At 37.0% G+C, this 23,945-nt stretch overlaps 1 protein-coding gene across 6 annotated transcripts in view; it reads left to right on the top strand.

Annotated features, from left to right (window-relative positions):
* The window catches only part of SERPINB7 (serpin family B member 7), a 43,630-nt gene extending 20,206 nt beyond the window's left edge, over positions 1–23,424 (top strand). For 2 of the 6 annotated variants that reach the window (XM_036322461.1, XM_036322462.1), the window contains exons 2-8: positions 4,445–4,630; positions 8,794–8,844; positions 9,419–9,535; positions 14,906–15,023; positions 17,176–17,318; positions 19,851–20,000; positions 22,269–22,667. In XM_036322461.1, coding sequence (XP_036178354.1) covers positions 4,460–4,630; positions 8,794–8,844; positions 9,419–9,535; positions 14,906–15,023; positions 17,176–17,318; positions 19,851–20,000; positions 22,269–22,667 — 1,149 coding nt within the window. In that variant the 5' untranslated portion in view covers positions 4,445–4,459. Of the gene's footprint in view, positions 1–4,444; positions 4,631–8,793; positions 8,845–9,418; positions 9,536–14,905; positions 15,024–17,175; positions 17,319–19,850; positions 20,001–22,268 lie in introns of those variants that run through there. The other 4 variants (XM_036322460.1, XM_036322463.1, XM_036322464.1 and 1 more) reach the window with 4 other exon arrangements.
* The last annotated feature ends 521 nt before the right edge of the window (positions 23,425–23,945 follow it).

Below are 23,945 nucleotides of genomic sequence, written 5' to 3'. Positions count from 1 at the left end.
TCTGATTAGGGATTCATCAATATTTGAAACCACATTTTTAATATAAATGGAAAGATTAGAAAATATTTGTGTAAAGGAGTAACTCTATTTATAGCACTTAACTTATATGGTAATGATAAAAATTAAACATGCTAAATAGTAATTATTCATTTTTTCTCCAATCTGTGTATTTGGTTTGGTAAATACAGGAGTTTTATTCTCTTAGTAATATTCCATGAAATATGATTGCTTTTCCTTTTACAGACAAAATTATTCTAAGATTAGATAATATTTTGATCAAACATTTAAGGCACATAATTGATCAATTAAGTATAGTAAGCTTGGGTACATGAAATATTATCATTGTAAGTCCATGTTTTATTGAATGTTGTTTGTCTCTGTTTTTTCTTATGCTATATTTAACAATTACTTTTCTTTCTTTTTATTAGATTTTTAAAAATGCTTTAGTGAGTACATATTTATTCTTTTGTGTTGACAATAGGAAGAAAGGGATAAAGCATTTCTTGGATTGAAACATATCATAAGTAAGCAAATAGGCTTCAGGCTTTGGTGGACTTCTAGGTCCTCAAGTCTGATGTTTGGGATTGAAAACATGAGTTGTATTAGCTTGAAAATTATAAATTAACTACATATCAATATATTAAGCTAAATTATTTATGTAAGGAACATAAGAATACGGTATACTTGCAGTAAAATATAAAGTTAATAAAAAGTCAAGTTCTTACCATATGAAAATAATTTTCCTTCATTCCTATGTCCTGACAACGGCATATGATGTAGTATCATATGATATCTTTTCTGTAGCTTAACATTATTTAGTTTTCTTTTCACTTTCCTTTAGTTATTTAACTAGGACCCAAGTCATTAGGTACTTGTTGATGGCTTGTTGAATTTTGCTGTTTTGTTTTTTCTTCAAAGAGTTGGTGTGAAAAGAAATTATAAAAGAAAGAAAAAATCAGTTTTGGCACCATGTTAACATTTATTATCTGTTCCCTGATGGAAACCTAGGTGTAAAACAATTAAGTCAGCCTTGAATATAGTTCTCTGTTTGCCAGCAAGATTCCAACTTTATGTCAGATGAGAAGAAAAGTATCTTGCTTTTATTTCTGGAACCTACAGTGAACCAAATAAAGCTTATCACATCAACTATATGACATGAAACATACTTTTTGGTATTTATTTTCAACATGTATGCACAAGATTGCTTAAAGATGTATTATCTAGTGCCACTTATCATTTTAAAAGCCATTGCTTGAGAATTGATAAGGGTCTAGAAATGTCTTGGTTCATATGTCTCTGTAATGATTATGTTTCTAGTATCGTTTCTTTGCCATAAAACTTACCTAAGTGATTTAAAAAAATGTACTTGATACCCGAATCCACATATTTCTGTGTAGTTTCTTTTCTGTTGTGTATGTTTTGTGAAAAGTTACCAGAATGACTAAAAGGTTAGAAACTGAAAATTTGTGATTATTGCTTAGAAAGTAATTTAAAGAATGATTTGAAAGAGTTTTTTTTTTCGCCCCAGAAGGTAAAATAGTAAAACATAAATTTGTAAAGAAACAAGATAAGTTGGAGCCTGAGCAAAGAAAAATGTACTGGAAAATGTGTTTTTGTGCTTTGGAATATGGTAGTACCAAGTAGCTTCCAGACCGCATTGGACCAAGCAGTCAGGTTCCCTAACAGGGTCATTTAAAAATCTTTCAGGTCTTATTTTAAAGATGCTAGTCTATATTATACCAAATATATTAAAATATACCCACAATTCTCTCTTAAATATAATTTTCACTGTAAATAGTTTAAAAGGATTATTATGACTTTGCATTGAATGTTAGTTTCCTAAGAGTCATTTATTTCATACTAGAGACCTGGTGCATGAAAATTTGTGCGCTGGCGGAGTCCCTCAGTTCAGCTTGCCCCCTTTCACAGTCTGGGAGCCCTCAGGTAATGTCCTACTGTCCCTGTGGGGAGCAGGCCTAAGCCACAGTCTGGTCTCCCTCTGTGGAGGCAACCGGCTGATCAGGGAAGGCGCTGCCTCCAACACCCTGCTGCTCCTGCCACTGCCAGCCATGGCTGCTTCAAGGCCTGAGCCTTGGGCGTCGCTGCCACCGGGACTCAAGACTGCTTGAGCCCACGGCTGCCTGAGCCCTGGTCCTCACACCCGCTGTGGCTTTGTCCGGATGGACATCCGAATGGAAGTCCAGAAGACACCTGCCCTAATTAGCATATTACCCTTTTATTAGTATAGATACTATGATTTTCAGCAAGCAACATGAAGTCTTAGAAATTGTTTCAAGATAATCTAGCTCAGAATTTCTCCCCAAAATTAAAGAAATTTTTATGACTGTTAAACAATATAAAAATCAACTTATGCTTCAAATTAGTGTATTTACTTCTATGCTCATTAATTTTAATTTTACCATTTTTCATATTTTAGAAACAATACTTATATTTCAGATATAAAATATGATTTTGAGTACCTGAAAAGTTTGGGGACTTTAGACACTATCAATATTGCTCACTGGGTTCAATGTGAAATTAGTTAAATATTTTTCAGGGAGCTATTAAAAGAACATAGGTGTTCTTTCTTAGAGTAAAATTTGTGTGGAGTGTGATTTTCTCACCCTGTATTCCTGGGGTTATAATTATAGAGCAGGACTTACCTGGAATTGACAGGTGCTGAATTTGACCTTGAAAGACAGTCTCATTTATGACCTTGTGCCTTGGTGATGTCTCAGGGCTTGAAATTCCAATGGGCAGAATATGGGGTTCTCAAACACACTGGAAATCTCCAATTTGTTGGTTTTCAGGACAGAACAGATTGTTAGCATTTACTAGAGAATAAGGAATGTAGCAGCTTTCATCTATAGTGAGTCAGGCATTTTATAGAGATGTTTCTCAATTTTATTTTTAAACTCAAGCTCCTATTTGTTAAAATAGAAATTGAAAACTTATGTTAATGTCATTTTTAATTTTAAAAGGCATTACATTTTTGTGGCTTCAACAAAGTCAGTTAGGTGATAATTTTAGAATATTCTTCTTTCAAACAACTTGTATGTCCCTCCTTCTGACCTTCTTTTGTTTCCACCCCATTCCCTGTCCCTTCGCTCCAAATGCCCTGATGTTATGGTGTGGTCCTCTTATAGGTGTAAACGTAGAAGAACACATGTTTTTCTGTCCTGTCAATTGATCATCTCATTGAATATGATGAAACTGAAAAGCTCAGAGAGGTTAAAGACTTGACCCAGGTCACATAACTATTAGCAACATTGTTGGAATTAGGACTGAGTCCCTTAAGGGTCCCCGTCTCTTGGGAACTGCCACACCATCAGATGTGATGCCACAGAATATACAGGAGGAATAATGAAAGTATTCATGTTAATTCATATAGTCTGGGACAACTTCTACTGTGGCGATGGAGAAAGTATGTAAAGAAATACCAAAACAGTTTCCTGAAGAAGTCCATTGTGGGGACAGTAACAACATTATCAAGAATTCAGATAATGCCATTTTCATTCTGGATTCTACATTTGCTATTATACCTTAGGTTCTCTAGTAAGAGATAGAACTCTGTGTTGGAAAGTCTTATGAATGTTTGTGATACATAAAATGGTAATTACATTTCCATTCCCAAAATAAGCAGAAAATAATAAATACACTTATAGGACAGAGGATGCATAATATTTGAATTAGGATGGTCCTAAAGAAAGTTAGGATGTATGATTATTCTAAGAATGTGTATGCAGACCATGATGGAGGCAATGGGTAGGGAAATTCTGTTAAATCTCTAGGACTATAGCCCCTTTAATAGACTGTCTAATGTTGTATTATTTATTTTACTGCAAACAGCTTAGAAACCTGGGGTGATTTTAGAATAGGCCCATGAATGTGTCTGCTTAGGACTTTAAAATGCGGGGGCGGGGGCAGTTGAGTGGGAATGATGGACGGGGCAATAGGGGGACAAATGGTGATGGATGGAGACTTGACTTGGGGTGGTGAACACACAATACAGTGTACAGATGATGTGTTGTAAAACTGTGCACCTGAAACTTGTATAATATTGTTAACCAGTGTCACCTCAATAAATTCAATAAAATTGAAAATATCAGAGGCCACTGGATAGAAATGCCACATCAAGGAGAAATAGGAATATGTCCTAGATAAGAATATGAGACTATGGGCAGAAGTACAGAAGCATTGCACTAGAGAATATCAATGTGAAAAAAAAGAGTGTTACATAATATGGTTGCCAGAAGAGAGGGTTTTAGTGTTGGCAGTAAGAATACTGGACCAAAGGAACTTTTTTTTGTTGTTGTTCTAAGTTATTTGATAGTTACATCCAAAGCTGAAGAAATGAAGCTTTTAAAAAGTAAAAGAATATACAACCCATTATATTCACAAAAAATACACTTGGAACTCATTTTGTTTCCTTATTCTCCTCCAGGCGACACTCCATTTCATGATGGCCTCCCTTGCTGCAGTAAATGCAGAATTTTGCTTCAATCTATTCCGAGAGATGGATAACAACCAAGGAAGTGGAAATGTCTTCATTTCCTCTCTGAGCATCTTCACTGCCCTGGCCGTGGTCCGCTTGGGTGCACGAGGTGACGGTGCTGCTCAGATGGATAAGGTCAGTCTCAGTTGTGGTTTCTGCAATGAATCTTTAGGGCAACTTGTCCTCTCCCCAACCCCCCAAATATTTGATTGCAATGGTCCCAGCTAAGTGAGGACATATCAATGAGCCTCTCTCCAGGTGTGAGGAATGCACACAGCTCGCAGCCCTTGTTTGTCAGCTGGGAGATAGCAAGAATGCTTCCAAAACTGCAGTGTTGGTTTTTTGTTATTGTTGTTGTTGTTTTGTTTTTATCTTAGAACATGTTCTCAAAGTGTGTTTCCCAGCCCAGTGGTGTCACTTAGAGGACTTGTTAGAAATGAAAATGCCACTGAAGTAGAAACCATGGGGATGGATCCCAGCAGTCTGTGTTAAACAAGCTCCCTAGGTGCACACAAAAGTTTGGGAACCACTGCTTGAGTAGATATGGGTGAGAAAGAAAAGCTCTAAGGAGATAGCAATGAAGTCCTAGTTGAAATGCTAGTCACCTGGGCACAAAGAACATAATAGGGCATTCCAGGTAATAACAGCCTCCCTGAATGGTCATCACATTGTCACTACCACCTTTAGAAAGTGCTTATTAACTCACTCTCGTATGCTGCCCTGAGCCAGGCTGCACAGGGAAGTGACATGGTCATGGTTTCCCACACTTTGTCAATGAAATTTAGTAGCAGGAGAGACACCAGGCTACATGTGGAAGCCATTGTCACGCCTTTCATTCACCAGTTCCTCCCATTATGGCATCCATCTATATGTCTCTTCTAAGTACTACCATGGACCAAAGTCTTTTTTCTTTTGATGTTCAAGTGGTCACAGTTGGGCCAATACAAATCCCTTTAAACTATTTTTTAAATAAGTTCTTCCAGATGATTCTGAAATATCTTTGCTTACTGACAACGAGATTTTCTGGACCTGCCTTTAATTTTCTTGGCTCAAAGAAAGGCCAGCTAATCTCTGCAAAGCTTGGTCCTTTTACTAGATAATAGTATTAAAGCCCAGAATCGGTCTAAGTGAGGTTTCATGGAGTTAAGGTGGCCTGGAAGCTGCTTGCCATTGAGTGAAAGAACCAAAAAAAGTATATTGATTTACAAGGTCATGTGTTCAGTTTCATATTCTTTTATTTAGCTATAATATAACTGTATTTTCTTTTAAAAATATATTTTATTGATTTTTTTTTACAGAGAAGAAGGGAGAGGGATAGAGAGTTAGAAACATCAATGAGAGAGAAACATCGATCAGCTGCCTCCTGCACACCCCCTACTGGGGATGTGCCTGCAACCAAGGTACATGCCCTTGACCTGAATCAAACCTGGGACCCTTCAGTCTCCAGGCTGACGCTCTATCCACTGAGCCAAAACCGGTTAGGGCATAACTGTATTTTCTTGTTTTAATGTAAAAAAAATCTATTTCCTTTTTTTGGAGCTTCTTGCCCCTCTCATCTCTCATATAACATTTCCATTGAGGTATAGTAGATCATAACTTTTTATCCTAAATCATGTCTTCATATTACAATATCATTTAAAAGTTATACAAATTTAAATTTTCTAAAACACAATTGTGTTTTACCAAAAACATTATAAAAATAATTACTATAATATATTCTTTAGCCTACCACTTCTGTGGGAAGATATAATAGTTTTGTAATTTGGCATGAAAATACAGGTAGAAGTCATTGGGATACAGGTAACTCATAGTATCTTTTTTTTTTTTTACCTTCAATCCTAATATCCTGAAATCTCTTACATTGTATAGGTTCATAATTTTCCTTTTTGCCATCATCTGAGCATATTTGTTACCAGTTATTTTAAAAAAGAAACTCTGATTTTCTTAAATAGGGACACTAGAGTATTTGAAAATATAGGACTCTTAGCATTTCAAATTATGGTAAATATGCCCTTTGAAATTTTATTTAATATTGAACACATTTAAGTAATGTTAGTATTATTATTCATCTTTAGCTATAGTGGTTTTATTATTGGACCTGTAATTTCTTAAAATTCTGAAAAATATGGAAACAGATATGTACTGCCTTAATATCATATCAGTCTACTTTACTAAAAACGAATTATAAACGTCAGAAAAAACAACCAAATTAGTCTCAAAGTGGAGTAAAATCCTATATAATAAAAGGGTAATATGCAAATTGACCCTAACAGCAGAACGATTGGGAATGACTGGTCACTATGACACACACTGACCACCAGGGGCAGACACTCAATGCAGGAGCAGCCCCTGGTGGTCAGTGCACTCCCACAGGGGGAGCTCTGCTCAGCCACAAGCCAGGCTGATGGCTGCCAGTATAGCGGTGGTGGTGGGAGCCTCGCCTGCCTCCTCAGCAGTGCTAAGGATGTCCAACTTCAGCTTAGGCCTGCTCCCCGCTGGCAAGTGGACATCCCCCGAGGGTTCCCAGGCTGCCAAAGGGATGTCTGACTGCCAGCTTAGGCCCAATTCCCTGGGGAGTGGGCCTAAGCCAGCAGGTAGTCATCCCCAGAGGGGTCCTAGACTGTGAGAGGGCACAGGGCAGGCTGAGGGACCCCCCCCGAGTGCACAAATTTTTGTGCACCGGGCCACTAGTTAGAAATAATTAAAGAATAATATTAAATATTGGTGCTATTAGAGTTTTTCTCAAAAGTAAAGAAGAATAATTTCTGGAGATTCATATACTTTTTATATTGTCTAGGTCCCACAAAGTTAGCTCAGAAAAGATATTGGGGTCATTGAGTCTTGACACTTTATGATGTTCTTTTATTTTTCTAGTACATTCATTTACTTCCATTTGCCAATCTATGCAATAATGATGTTAGGACCTTTCTTTTCTTCTTCTTATTTTTTTTTTTTAAAGAAAACTACAGAACATTTAAAAAAGTTAGTCTGACTTTAGGAAGAATTTTGGCCAAAAAGTAAGAGCTTTTATTTCTCCTTGCTAGGCTTCACATTAATTACTAGGTTCTTTTCATGATGGAGTGAGTAAAATGTTTAAAACTGAGGGACAGACATCATTCAAAAGGTTTTTCCACAAAGGCATTTATATTTTCCTCACGATTACACATTAATAACTATGACTTCAAGTGCTTTCTCCCCCTCCTGTTGCTTAAGTATTTCTCCTTAAGCTGTTTTGAACCTCCCATCCCAGACCACCTCTTAGGGAGGAAAGGCACATAAGGGACCAGCTAAGTTCAAGCTTGGGGGACACACTGGCTATTGCTTCTCTCCCTCTCCATCCTATGCTGAGGTGATTTATGGTGATAGCTTCTCTTTGCAACCTTTTTGTTTTCATTTTGGGGACACTGACAGGTAAACTTCATCCACTTTCTTATATAAATGTTACATTGCAGAATGAAAAAAATGATAATGACATAATCCAACTTATAAAGACTCATGCTTTTATTTCCTCTCCTTGTAACAAAAAATTAAATGATTCCATGGAAATGGAAGGTCTTCATTGAACCATCTTCTCTTAGACAAGTTACTAGCTCCATGTTCACCAATGGAGGAGTCATAATCACAATGAAGTTGACCCAAAAGTTGTGAAACAGAATTGTTTAAGGACCTTCACAACTCTTATCACTTGGAAAGAGATAACTGTAATATTCTTTAATTTTTTAAAAAATTAAATTCTTTATTGTTGAAAAGATTACATATATCTCCTTTTCCCCCCATTGACCTCTCCCCAGCTGTTCCTGCCCCTCAGCACATGCCCTCGCCCACCTACTGTCTGTGTCCATTGGTTATGCTTATATGCTTACATACAAGTCCTTTGGTTGATCTCTTACCACACCCCCTCCCTCCCCACAGTATACTTTAAGGCACTGAAAATCTTTGTGTTTGGCCAAAGCAAAATGAGAAAGGGGGCTGATGTTCTTCATGCTCTATAACATCATAGAATTAGAGGGAAAAATGACACTCAGACTGCAAAGATCTCACTTGTGAATTATAAATTGACTACTAATTTGTATAAATCTGCCTTGTTGATTTTACCTTATTTCTCATTCCATCTCATATTATTATTCAAGATTAGTAATGAGTCTCTCTCTCTCTCTCTCTCTCTCTCTCTCTCTCTCTCTCTCTCTCACACACACACACACACACACACTACCAATGAAGTCTCCATACCTTATTTTATTTCCCCAGGTTCCTTCTTGTTCAGCCTGACTTGCTGTTTTCCTTGTCCCTGTTTGCAGGTACTTCACACCAATACCATGTCAGGACATGGAAACTCTCCTAATACTCAGGTAAAGACAATGTTTTCTTCTAGGAAAACATACTCTAAATCTAAGTTTAGAAAAATTCCTGTCTCACTGACACATTTAATTATGCTCCCTGTCCTTTTAAGCAAAAGAACATGTTTCACTCAGATTTCCATATTGTGAATATTTCAAATATGATTTTTTAAATAATATCTTTGTTGATTATTAATTTACCAATATGTTTTACTTGTGTATTGGCCAGATTTGGGCAAGGAAGTGTGGAACTAAATGTGTTACTTTTATCTTTGATATTCACAGCCAACTTACATTGGTAAAATGAATTATTAAGTGAACATAGTAGGCAAATTCATTATCTTCTGTTAATAATTTTATTCTAAGGTTAATCATTTACTTTAGTAAATCCTTTAATTCACTTTAATCACAGACACTACTGTGAGAAAGGGTAAGAAATTGTAGGTTTATATGGCATTATTTGATGCTTTTATAGTGCCATTATTTTTCAATTATTTTATTGTACAATATACATGGTTTATATCCTAAAGAGTATGCATATCTTTTCAGTCCAATACTACATTTTAATTAATCTTTTAAATAACAGCCAGGACTCCAATTTCAACTGAAAAGAATTCTCTCTGATATAAACACATTCCACAAGGAATACGAACTCAGCATTGCCAGTGGTCTTTTTGCAGAAAAAATGTTTGACTTTCATGAGGTAAGTTCAGCCTCCTGTCTTAGAAGGCTATTTTCATTCTGGATCTGCGTCTTATTCAATCCAGCATCTGAATAAAAGCTTGCATCTTTCTACTCAGCCATACAAAGGTGTTTTCTTTCTTGCCACTACTAATTATGTTCCCAGGTGTATTCAAAATATCATCACCTGCTTTCAAAGTACAACTTTACTTCACACGAGTGATCCACATATTCAGGGTCACTAGATGGACAGGCTCCCAAACCAAAGAGAACATGTCCCTTGGATGTGATGTGGACCTGTCATTGGGGTGGGAAAACAGAGAGCCTACTTAGGGTTGTCCTTGGGCAGCAGGGGAAAAGTCTGTCATTTTTCCCTCTGGGCTTTGCGTCTACTGGCATAGTTTTGCATCTCCAGTGTTGAATTCACCTCCTTTTTTCTCAGCCATGCCTTTCATTTCTCCTTAAAGGACTGACTTACTTATCTTTTCAGTAAAATCATTTATAAAAAAGAGTTCCCGGTAGTAGAGATGAGACCAGCCATTGGCAGAGGAGCAGTTAAGACTTGACACAGAGGTGTGTGTGTGTGTGTGTGTGTGGGGGGGGGGGGTAGGTTTTCTTGAGGTCAGCAGACTAAACTTTAATATTACTATTTGGTGTCTGTATTATCAATTTATTCATCCTAGTATCTTCTCATCCAAATACCAATGAGATAAAAATTCACTCTATATATTTCTATGCTCAGCCCCTAGAACCATCATTGCTGTGACACCCAGAAGCTGGTTAGTGCTATTCAAGCAGACACAGTGGCCATGTTTCTCTGGGCATGTTTGTTCTCCCTTTTAATTTTCTAGTTCTGAGACAACTATAAAACTGCACCTCTGTGACAACTCCGGACTAATTCCTACTTGCATCTTCCCAGCACTCTGTGTTCCACCCAACCATTACTGTGTTCTCTGCTGTCACCCACTCACATTCTTTGCCCCTTTCCAGCACCACTCCCAAATCTTTTGCCAGCCTGCCAATTATGAAGCATTAGGCCATGCTGTTTTTCAATCTTATCCAAAGAATCCCAGACAAGTGTTCCAGAGGCCGCCCTGTATGTTCATCCCCACATTTTATGTCTCTATTCACACGCAAACTGCTGTGTCCCTGAAGGACTGCCAACTCTCTTCAATTGGAAGTTGACATGTCTATCATGCTACTATTTATAGTAGGCTCCCATGTTCCCTTTTCTGGCCCTCAGTGTGTGTATAGAGCAAGGCACCTAGAAGCACAATAAAGGTGAGAGCTGATCAAGAACTTGGAAAAATGGAGACATTGAAAGTCTGCTCATGATTTGGTAACATGAAGATGATGACATCGTGGCATTTATAGAGCAGTTGATTCTTACAAATCAAAAGCTATGCACTTGATCTTCATTAAATGTATAGGAAACTGAAGGTTAGCATGTAGAATTCACCCAGTTGGTTTTACTGCAACAAGGGCTCTTCCCACGACAACTTAATGACCATCGGATATTTTCAAAATCAAGAGATGAGTAACAGTCTAAGCATCATGATACCACAATGGAACTTTGAATGATGAAATCTATTTATTATTCAATTTTAAAAAGAGAGAAAACTCTTTTATTGGTCACAGAATGAGGAAATCTCAGTTACCCCTTCATTCATAGGAACGCACACAATAAAAAAATCTCTAATTCAACAATTCAACCAGGTGATTGCATCAACACAGACCACAGAGAAGAGTATCACCCAGGCCACTGATTGAAGAAGACAGTCCTTGATGGAACGAAGCAAGAACCATAGTCTATAAGAAGACAAGGAGAATCAGAGGAACTCTCTTTCCCAATCTGAAACCCTGCAGTACGATATGTAATCAAGGGCCCTCCCAAATAACTGAATCCCATATTAATTTTTTTAAAGGCATTTAAAGGTAGAATGAGGAGTGCCAGGTTAAGGGTCAGGTTTACCTGAGTCCTAACTCTGTCACTTTATTGCTTTTTGTCCTTCAATAATGTTGATATGTCTAAACCTCAGTTTTCTGGTTGATATAATGAAGGAATTATACTTAATAGTCTCTATGGCTCTCAACTCTCATGGTTGAGCTTGTAATTTTTAATCTACAATATGCATTGAAAATGGAAATCGTGCATAGTATTTTTGTGGCAGCTAAACTAAAGTGTTACTAATGTACCATCTTCATTCAATATGCAACAACCATTTCCTGAGCTCTGACAAAGTGAAAAGAATCATTCAAGATATAGAGAGGATGCAGAAATAACTACAGGATTCAATGTTGAGTTAACATTTAAAAATCAATAAATGTAATTCACTACATTGGGCGATTAAAGGAGAAAGAACTTGACACCAATTCAATAGATGTAGAAAATAAAATTCTCACAAACTAGAAAATAAATTTTCTACATAAAATGTTTTTGGTAAAATTCCAAATATTTTTGCCTTAATGCCAAGAACAAGACAAGAACGTTTTTTGTAACATTTCCATAAACATTTTATTGGAGTCATAGCCAATACAAACATTGAAGTAGAAGTAACAGGCAGAAAGAAAAAGAAGTAAAATTGATTTGGATTGGGAAGGAGGAAATAAAATCATCATTGTTCACAGATAACAACTGTGTAGAAAATCTAAAAGATTTTAGAAATCAGTTATTAGATTTAATAGTGAATTTAGCAAGTTTAGAATACAAATTAAGTTGCATTTCTCTTTTATTTATAATTTAAAAATAAAATAAAAAATAACATCTATATTAAATACCTGGGAATAAATCTAATGAAAGATGTCCACAAATAAAAAAGTTGATAAGAGAAAGAAGGATTTAGAAACAAAGGATACATTTTGTTTATGCATAGAATACTCAATATTATAAAGATGTCTATTTATAGATTCAAAGCAATTGATTTTGGATAAACTTAAGATCTGATTTTAAAATTTACATGGAAATGCAAAGAATTAAGAAAAAAGTTAACTGTGAAGAAAGGAAATAAAAACACCCAGAGGATTTACATTACTGGAAATTAAGGCTTAAAAGCTACAATAATTAAGATTTTCTGGCATTTTTGCAAAGATAGGCAGTTGACCAGTGGAACACAGTAGAGAATCCTGAAACAGATGCATAGAGACCCTGGATTTATGATAAATGTGACTCTGCAGAGCAATTCTAAGGGATGATATTTGTAATAAATGGCATTGTAATAAATGCCATAACAAAAAAAATGTATCTTATCACCTATCCATATACAAAAGAATCAATTCCACGTGGATCATAGATATAAATGTAAATGATGAAAAATCAAAATATTTAGTAGATAAATATAGATTATTCTTAAGACCTTGGATAAGCAAATGTTTTTTAATCTTTGTTTTGGGATATATAAAGCACTAATCATATAGGATAAAGCAGACAGGATAGATGGCATTAGAATTAAGAATTTGTTTTCATTAAAGGACATCATATAGAGAGTAAAATGGCAAGCCACAGTGACAGAACGTATTTGCAATACATATAAGAATAAAAAAACTGAGATCCATATCCAAAAACTCCTACAAAACAATAAGAAAAACACAAACAACCCAGTAGAAAATCTTGAACTGACATTTTACAAAAGAACATATTTAAATGGCCAATAAACATATGGACAGACAGTCAATCCTCAATAGTTTTATTCTTTGTTATTTGTGTTTCATGTATTCTTGTAGGGACATAAGCAGCAGGGCTTGAAGGAGATTGGCAAGACATACTAGCTGGACTACTCAAAAATTATATGTATCACACACACACACACAGACGTATTTTTGGTGACCCAAAGCTTTTCTAGAATTTACCGAAAGTGTTGATGCTGTGCAGTCGTCAAATCATCAAGCCAGGGATTGGTTCTTAAAACTATTCTGTGTAGCTAGTTTCAAAATGGATAGATGGATAAATGGATTGATGGATGGATTAATCAGAAGATGGAAAGAGCCTCATTTATGGAAATTACACATAAAGCCTTCTTTATAGAGGTAATATTATCCTGCAGTCAGATAGTGGATAAATAACCAATCCTCATTATTAGGGTTGAAAATCCTGTAAAATTTATCAGGATATGTCTTGACAATACATATGACTTGTAATGAATCTTATTTTCCCTATTTATGAAAATACTAGAGGCCTGATGCATGAATTTGTGCGTGGATGGGATCTGGCTCGCCCACTCTGATGGGGGCCAATCAGGGGCTGGGCCGACTAGGCGGGGAGGGGCTGTGGGCGGTTGGCCTGCCCCACCCCCTATGGGGGGGTGAGCATGGGTGGGGCAGTTGGGGTGGCCAGGAGGTTGACTGGCTGGCTCCACCCCCGATCGGGCCAGTTGGCCGGCCACAGTGGGCATTATAGTGATGGGTCGTTCCAGCCATTCTGGTCGTTCCGGCGTTCCAATCGCTGGCTTTTTATATACATAGATTTCCCTGAAAATGTACATGTGTGTATTTGTTGATTGTTGGTATGTTGATAAATTAGATTGCTATGATTTATATTTACTAAAAACAACAAATATTTCTTGAGTACCTATTATGTGCAAGACAATGTGCCAGGGACTGGGAACACAATAATAACTAAGGCATATATTGTCCTGACTTTACAGAATTTACTCTTTTGTGAGGGGCTCGGGAAATCTCATATGTAAGTAAGATGTGTATGATAACAGGGACTATTGGAGGACATAAGAAGGTTCAGGGAATACTGCTATCAAGGAAGGGCATCTATGCTTGAAACTAGAAAATGCGTAAGACATAACCACGAGAACTAGGGGACATTCCAGGCAGAATGAATGTTGTTCAAAGGCCTCCAGAGAGACAGGACACATGGCACTTCTGAGAGCTTCCTGTAGTTGAGTCTGGCTAGGGAGCAGAGTGTGAAGGGGACAGTGGCTAGAAATAGGGAAGTGGGTGCAGATCAGCAGAGCCTTGCAGGCCAGATCCAGAGATTTGGGCTTTATCTTAAGTGCAGGAAGTAGACTTGACATGTTTTCAGTAGGATGGGGGTAATATCAGCAAGGGAGACAAGTTTGGAGGCTCTTGAAGTATTTATGATGACAAAGCAGCGGTAAAGGCAAGGAGGTGGGCATTAGCCATAATCTCTGTTAGTCCCCTCAATACATTTCAGATAAATATAAGTTTATCAGTCAGCATGAGTTCTCCAGCTCCTCTTCTAGCTATATTTATATATTTCTAGCTGCATTTCATTATTTTTGAGGCAAGAACAAATCCTTGAGTAGGGTAGTAAAAATAAAGAGACAAATTCAGGAATATATTTCTTATATGCTTAGTTGGTGGTGATTTGGAAATATAAGAACTGTATATTACTTACAGAACTGTATATTATTTGTATTTATAGGAATATATTAGGTGTGTTGAAAAATTATACAATGCCAAAGTGGAACGAGTTGACTTTACAAATGCTGTAGAAGATGCCAGATATAAAATTAATAGCTGGATTAGAAATGAGACACATGGTGAGTGCAATGCTCAATTTTTCCACAGGTCAGTTATATGTGAATGTTGAGAACTGTCAACATTACAATTGGGTGTGTTTTGTACACAGAAGGCACTGCTTTTCCTGACCCAAAGCAATGATGATTGTTATTTAAAATTGCTTTAGTATCTGTCTGTAATGTGGTGTTGAGCAATCTTAATAATGCTTTATGCTTTTAAGAAGTCTTGGCTATTGCATGATCTCATTTGATTGGAAAATAATCTTGTGAGACCAATAAATTTTATTATGGCCATTTCATAAATTAGTTATAAGTTAAGGTAGTTTACTCTGTTATCCTCAATATCTTATGCCTGGCTAGTGAACAAGATTAAGAGCAGTTTATAGGACATTGTTTAATGACCACAACATATTTCATTCTAATGATCAACCTAGCATCTTACTGTTCCTTCTTGGGCTGAAGGGTCTGATTAAAATTATGACATCCTACTGTCTAAGAAATATATTTCATATCATTGTGTTTTAAAAGGGATTCATACTTTATCTTTAATTTAAACATTATTTTTCTTTATCAAAATAGTATATGGGGCACAGGTAGTGCCTTTAAAAAAAAGTAAATCTCTTTATAGGTAAGTCTCTTTCACAACTTAACACAGAATCACAGCTAATGTTCTGCACAAAGCAAATAAGGACATTTATTCCTTGTTGTTTTGTTAATTGACTGACTCCAAAGTCAGCCATTTCTTTACCTAATGCTTGGCTTTGTTTTATCCTTTGAACAATATACATGTATTTGATGAGGCTGGCTCTGTGTTCGAAATACGAGACATGTGATTTGTACTGTTAAATGCAAACATTCAACAACGTACAATTAGTCCTGCAAACAAGAATACAGTGTCTCAATATTCTTTTAGTCATAATTCATCATTACATCAGTAGAGGGTGACTTTGACCATGAGCTACCACATGTTTCAAATATACCATTCATACATCAAGAGAAACTACACAATTACTTTTTTAATAACTGAGTGAGCTTCTATTTACTATTTAGTATTTAAAGGTATGAGATTACTAATACTTTTCTCAATTTTGACCATTTATTTATTTCTGTTCTTTCCTTTTCCATGCAAAAATACATATATAATTATTCTCATTTTGATAAGCATATGAACTCAATGTCACTTGGGGGAACACTTCAAATACTGCCAATGTTATAACAAAACCACGTAGGTTCTATCGCTCCGCATCCTCCACACACTACCAGAGCCATCCTTTTGTAAGACAAATCTGATTCATCAAAACCATTCCCTTTCTTGTCTTCCAATGAATAGTGAACAAGAATTCTCCACTGCCTTCAGGGTAATCCAAAATTCTTAGCAGACATTGAAGGCTCTTCGTTATCTGGCCCCTGCCTCCAACTTCTCCAGCTTTACTCTTCCTATGGCATCAGAATGTGTTAGGGTTGCCCCAAACACACTGCTCTCCCAGGCTTCCATGTCTGAATAAAAAGTCCTGGCTTTATGGACGTTCTCCCAGTCCACACCTTGCCCTCACCTCAGCAGGCCACCGAGCCAGAGACGAGTGCCTCTAGCCTGTGACCCAGCATACTGCGCATGTAGCTATGACACCAGGGGCCTTTATTGTGTTGGTTATTGCCTTCTCTGTTCTGGAGTGTGAGCCTAATGATGATATGGACTGTCTTTCACTGTTGTGATTCAAGCATCCAGAGCTAAATGCAAAAATCTGGTTAATGTGGAATGAAGGAAGGAGTTCGCTCTTTCGCTGGAACGTGTAAAAATTACACTTGGATGTTGTGGCCTGGTCAATTCAATAAAGGCATTTTGGTGCCTGTGAATAGGGAGGGGATCTGGGAATTATCTTCCTGGGTCAGAATCCTCTTGCTAGTATTTCTTGTTGTGTGACTCTGTACAAACTACTTAACCTCTCTCTGCCCAAGTCTCTTTGATAATTGCAGTCCCGCTTCACAGGGATTTTGTGAGGATTAAACTAAATACTGCATATACAGCATTTAAAAAATGCTTGACAGAGTAATCGCTCATAAATTATTACAATAACTATGTGATAAGAAAAATATGCTTATTTCATCTTAATTTTTTTTTAAAAAAACTTACATTAAAAAATTGACATTTTTTTCTCAATTTATTTCTCCAAAGGCAAGATCAAGAACATCATTAGTGAAGGTAGCATCAGTTCATCGGCGGTCATGGTGCTGGTGAACGCTGTGTACTTCAAAGGCAAGTGGGAGTCGGCCTTTACCAAGAGTGACACCATGCGCTGCCGTTTCAAATCTCCCCAGGTATGGGGATCTGTTTAACTTAGGAAGTATTTTGCTGATAGTATTTCTTAACAGCAATTGTGGTGTTTACATAGACAGAGGCTGGGCTCAGCAGTTCTTCACTCATTTTCTACAGTGTTAACAATATTATACAGTCAAGTACTTATAAGATAAACTTTCTATTTTCCTGCTAATGCAGGTTATAGAATACAACTGGAGGTGCTCTGTAAATTGATATTTCTTAAAATATATTTGAAATTGAGAAAAAGAATGACATACGAATTTATTTGAAAGCATTCCAGTAGGGGGCCTGTAAGAAGAAAATATGACTAAAGTCTAGGTTTTATTTTTCATGATTCTAACTGCAGGGTGCACAGAATCATTTATTATCAATGATTTTCTCCGAGTTAAGGCAAATATGTGTTTCATTTTATAAAACATAAAATTGTGTTTAATAAAGTTATGATTTTCCAAATATTGGTTATACCTGTTCCTTAATTTAATTCTCCTTGATTTAAAACAACCTTCTAAAATATATATTCTTAAAAAAAAATTTCAACCAATTTGTACATAATAACCTTAGTATAGTAGAAACATCAAAGGCCTTGGAGTCAGAAATACCGATCGGGGTCCCCACCTTGACTTATAGAAGCTGCCTTGTCTTAGCAAGTTAACCATTGCAGAGTTCCTCACAAGCGAAATACAGTGATTCCATAAAGCTCCTCTAATTTCCCTTTCAATCACCCAGTCTATTAAGCTGAGGTAGAGAAATTCAGATTTAACTTTTAAACTTAGTTTTATTTTTCAAGTGGAAAATGTAATTGAAATGTTCTTTGTACATTTCCCCACATCAGAAGTTTAAGACACAGGAGAGCTGAATGCTGGTAGAAATGAGAGGTCACTGGATGAGCAAGGAGGTGGGTGATAAAAGGCCGCCTAGGCAGAGTAGAACCACAGGAAGGGCAGGAGGAAGGCATTTGGGAGATATTTGAGAGGAAGGAGAAGGCACAAGAACAGAATAGAAAGGTAATAGGCTGACCCTCTGGCTTATTTCGGTGACTGCCCTTTGCATGGAGTGCAGCCAGCCCTGCCTTGTGTCCCTGACTACAGGGGCCTCAGACAGCCTTGAGGAGCAAGTTTACAATGCAAGTGTCTCCATGGGAACAAAGAGAGGGCACAGAAATAGTTTGAAATTTGTATGGGAAAACATAATAATGCAATAAATCCTAATAAGAATGCAGCTGTCTCTACAGACATTATCTGCATAATTGAATAGGAAGAATATTAGGCAGCACTATAATTTTAGGAACCGCTGGCATGTTAACAGAGTGTGGTGTGAGCTTTTGTTCCACACTTTCCTCCAGCACCTCCCACGTAGACTGTATTGATTAATTTCCTTCCGTGAAGACACTGTGTGCCTGTCCCCTGCACTGCTTGTGGGTTTTTGCTCCTAAAGAAGTTTTTACTTACATAAGTGTTAACATGTAATAACTGTTTAAAATAATCTTCCTGCCGATTGCATGTCCCTTATAATATAGTTATGATATAGAGCATCTGACAGACTATGGAATCTATATCACTGACATCAGTTTTGGTGAAGTGACCTCTTTGCTAAAAAGTCTTGTTTCAGTATTTCTCCAGCATGACTCAGCTGTGCGATCCTTGCCCCGGCACGGAATGTGATATTTGACTGTAACATCCAGCCCCTATTCGCACCAGGCTCAGTTCAGCTGATCTGTCTCTGTAGGCAGGTGCCTTTTCCGCTTTAATGCTTCAGGTGTGTTCTTTATGAGGTTCAAACTTTCAGTCAAAATGGATATCCTTTCCAGAGAGAAAAGGACTTTTGCTTTCAGCACAAATCATTATCTATCCTCCTCCTATAGAATTTCCTGTACTAAAGCGAGATATGACAGGCAAGATGACAACTTTGCAGAATCACAATATCATTTCAGAAAAAGGTGGTTTATGACACCTCTACAGTGTTTCCAAATCTGCAAATTATATTCCTCAAGGTTAGACCTATTGTGTTAATCTGAGTGATGTATTTTACAAAAGTTAATTTTTTTACAAGACCTCATTCTTAAATTGTGTAATTTTCATAGTACTAGGTTGCATTTTATTTCTGATGAGAGAAAAAATCTATAGCAGTCATTTTAAATTATAATGTTATTTAATAATTGTTTATTACTTATTATATAGACATTTCAGATAAAGCACTAAGTGCAAGGCAATGTTCCAAGTACTAGATACATTAACTGTCATAACCCTTACAACAATCCTTTGCAGTACAGACTATCATTATCCTTATTATTTAGAGGAGGAAATGGAAGCACAGAGAGGTGCAGTAACTTGCCCAAGGTCACACAGCTGAGGAGTTTTAAACTCAGGCAGTTAAAGTCGATGCTTTCACCATGAAGATGTGCACCAATGGTAACATGTGAGGGAAAACCTACAGGATCAACTGAACAAAAACTGAAACATTTTTTCTTTTGTACCTGGTCAATAAGTGAAACAGGTGGGCTCATTAAAATGTTTTTGTGACTTGACTTCCAGTGTCCTGGAAAAGCAGTTGCCATGATGTATCAAGAACGGATGTTCAATCTGTCTGTCATTCAGGACCCACCTATGCAAGTTCTTGAACTCAGATATCAGGGTGGCATAAGCATGTACATCATGCTGCCTCGGAGTGAAAGCCTCTCCGAAGTAAGTTACCACTCCCACTTCCACTGCTGGGGACGACTTTTAGGATGCTGGTACTTGTGTGTTCATTTATCAGTTTTAAGGTTTCAGGTTGTTGGAATGCTAGAGATTTACCCACTTATTAATTTATTTGCCAAATATTTAATGAGTACCTACCATGTGCCAAGCATTGTTATGGATGTTGAGATTGCCTTAACTCAGCTTAGCATAATTTTATTTAAACAATTGTAAAATTGGAATCCTCTCAAATCTCAGCTATGGAGGAAATAGTGCATGAGTTTCAGAGTTCTTTGCCCTTGGCCATGAAAACTGTCTTTCACGTATATTGAAATTTTGATAGAATAAGCATTTTCAGGCAGGAATGATATGATGGCGTTTTGAAGTCATAGCCCTTTGAGAATTAAAATGTATCATCTGACTTTGTGCGGCTGTGTCTCTAGGAAAAGCACAGGTTAGGAACTGCCTAGTGAGTGATATAGCAAAATCAACAGACCAGACCAGCCGGTGTGGCTAAGTAGTTGAGCATTGACCTATGAACCAAGAGGTCATGGTTCGATTCCCGATCAGGATACATGCCTGGGTTTCCGGCTCGATCCCCAGTAAAGGGCAGCTGATCAATGATTCTCTCTCATCATGGATGTTTTTATCTCTCTCTCCCTCTCCCTTTTTCTCTGAAATTCAATTATATATATATATATAGCAACAGACCAGCACAGTGCAAGGAGCAGGTGGTGGTGGCTATGTAAGCCAGGCATGGTTACTGTATCTCAGATCCCAACACTCTTTCAGCCCTTTGTCCTCTTCTCCTCATGTATTTGGCTAGTCTTCAGCCTGCAGTCCTAGAAGCTTAGATTTCATGTCCCTTCTCTGTACTTACAATTAAAAGGACTGTTTGCTGAATACCTACAATGTGCCAGATGCTTCATTTGACATGAACAACAAATGAAATTCATGAAGTTGGCGTTTTTAAATTGAAAGTGAAACAGCATGAAATATGGTATTCATATTGAATAATTTATTTGGTGATATTTATACCAATGAGATTTTAGCACATATCAATTATTTTAACTTCAAATAATCTGCAATGATAGAAAAAGTAGCCTGGATAAAACAAGCAGTAGGTAACTCAAAAGATAGATTTCTTTTTGTACTTATTGTCTGAGTTGTCTTTTTCTGTAATAGATTGCTCTAATGTGTGGATCATTAGGTGTCTAGTATTAATAACTAACTAAATCTACATAACTATATAATCCTACATTACTAAATAATAATGAGGAAGCTGGCTTTGCATTGGGCCAAATGAGAAAAACTAACATAGAATAAAAAGTTATTACAGGTTAACTTCAAACTGGATAATTTATAGAAAATTTAAATAAGACTAAATTTGCTTATAGATTTGGATTCTTGATAAGAATACAGGTAAGGATGAATAGCTGTGAAAATCTGTTTATGATTCCAGTGAGCCTGAATTTGAGAACAAATGTCCATATATGAGATCTGGAAACAATGTACATGAAAAATCTTCCCATTATAGGTCTGGAATAAGCTATGACCAGTTCTCAGGAATTAGTGAATTTAATATGTGAGTCATTTGGGGTCAGCAAGGGTGTTGGAGAGAGATGTAAGCTCCTAGCTATATAACTAAGTTTCCTAGCTATGTACTTCGGGCACATCTCCCAACATGCTCTTGAGTTTCAGTCCTCCCATGTGTCGAGTAGGAGAGTTATTTAGGATCCAAGCCTCCCTGATAGTGTGGGTGACTGTGCTGGAAGATATTGATCCCCCAGGTCCTTGAGGCTGGAGCCCTCTGCTCCTTGCCTTAGGTCCCCCCGTGGTTCCTTCCATTGGTTTACTTCTGCAAGCTATGCAAATATCATTTTCTTTGCTGCCCATCCTGAGAAAATGGTCAGGCAACACTGACTTAAATGACTACTGAGCTCCTTTCTCCCTCTGATGATCTCTGATTCCCTAGTTCCTTCACCGGACCATTGTTTCACTTTGGCTATATATGTTCATATGTAGGCAGAGAACAGAAATTCCCTGGGATACAATTAAGTCACACCTTGGCATAGCAGAGCAAATTAAGCATGTGATTTATGAGAGTGCTTGAACTATTTGTTTTAATCATTTCCTATTTCCAAAATCTCCAGGACCCATTCACATACTTACGCATAAATAGTGTCTGGGAGAGGATAATGATGAAAAGCCATATATCTTTGCAGTTGTTTTTTAGCCATGGGGTTCTAAATTGCCTTTTGAATATTCCTACAGATTGAAAACCAACTGACCTTCAAAAATCTAATGACATGGAGCAGCCCAAGAAAAATGAGGCATCAGTACGTCAAGGTGTTTATTCCTCAGTTCAAGATAGAGAAGAAATATGAAATTAAACGTTATTTACAAGCCCTTGGGCTGAGAGATATCTTCGATGAAACCAGAGCTGATTTCTCTGGCATAGCTTCAGGAGGTCGTTTATCTTTGTCAAAACTGATGCACGACTCGTACATAGAAGTTAATGAGGACGGCACAGAGGCGGCTGCTGTCTCAGAAAACACTATTGTAGAAAAGCTACTCCCTGAGTCTACCGTGTTCAGGGCTGATCACCCATTCTTATTTGTCATCAGGAAGAATGACATCATCTTGTTTAGTGGCAAAGTCTCTTGCCCTTGACAGTCCAATTGGTTTCTATTATGATAGTCCCATCGATATCAAGGAACCACCACATGTGAATAGATAAAATTTAATAGGAAGCATATGGAGCTCCCTTTAGTTCACTTTCTCTCACATTGGTCAGCAGAAGACTTTGGTGACTTGACCTTTCTCTGACACCTGGTTCATTATCCCCATCTTGCTCTTAGCATTTCTACCTCCGTCTTCCCCACCCATTTATAATTCCATTGTCTTTCTACCCACACTCATTTCTACCAGTCTACTCCATAGCCACTTGCACACAGTTCTGAGCATGGCATCTGGGAATTGTGGACATGTACTCCACTGGGAATGACAATGTAGAAGCCACCCTAGAGATCTTTTCTGAAACTCTAGTGTCCCCAATAGTCTAGTTTTATTGTACATGGTCTAGAAAATAAGCCCACCTGCTAGAAATAAGTGTGAGGGATCACTTTTCCTTGCTGACCTAAGAAGACATTAGAATTGACTTGAACATTGATGTGAAATCAGTCTCTAATCTAAAAGCAAAAAAAATATGGATTTGGGATTAGGGGCCAACCAAATTATTTCACGGATAACTTCAAGTGAATGAATGTCTTTTGGCTTTTCCTTGATAGACACTTAATATGTACATAGCTTTTTCAAATATTAAATACCTTTTAACTGTTGCCAGTTGTTATGTACAGTGTATTATTTCATATGCTGTATAGTTTACATGTGTTTTCTCTATTTATCAGAATAAAGAAAAACAACATAACTATACCGGTGTGATTGTTCTCCTATGACCAACTGTGAGACTGCCAGCAATATATTTTTTCTAGGCTGAACAAGCAAACAATGAAAAAAAGAGAATGCTTTACAAATATCTATCTGATTTCGTTAAATGTTGTTAATGTATTACACATGAAAGTTACTTTTACATCTACTTACATAGGCCGATGAGCTAATTTTAAATATGAGGACTTAAATTCATAAGGGGGAAAGATTAGTACCTGTGGATATTTATAATAGGTTATAGGTAGCTTTACACAACAGATGAAAAATAAATTGAGAATCAGTAGACCACGTTGAACTTTCTAGTAGCCTATAGCATGGCTCTGTGATGCTTCATGCTAGACCTGGCAGATACTTGACTTTCAACAAATATCATGGAATCCATGAATATGGCATGAATGAATGAATGTGACATAATTTTAAAAATGTAGAGTATCTCCTGACCAAAATAATTTTGTCATTAACCTGCCACACCTGAAATGACTATGATGTCTTTCAGAGACC

Source organism: Myotis myotis, unplaced genomic scaffold, assembly GCF_014108235.1.
Source record: "Myotis myotis isolate mMyoMyo1 unplaced genomic scaffold, mMyoMyo1.p scaffold_m19_p_9, whole genome shotgun sequence".
NCBI lineage: Eukaryota > Metazoa > Chordata > Mammalia > Chiroptera > Vespertilionidae > Myotis > Myotis myotis.
The sequence above is the reverse complement of the archived record's forward strand: the minus strand, read 5'-3'. Positions and strand labels throughout refer to the sequence as shown.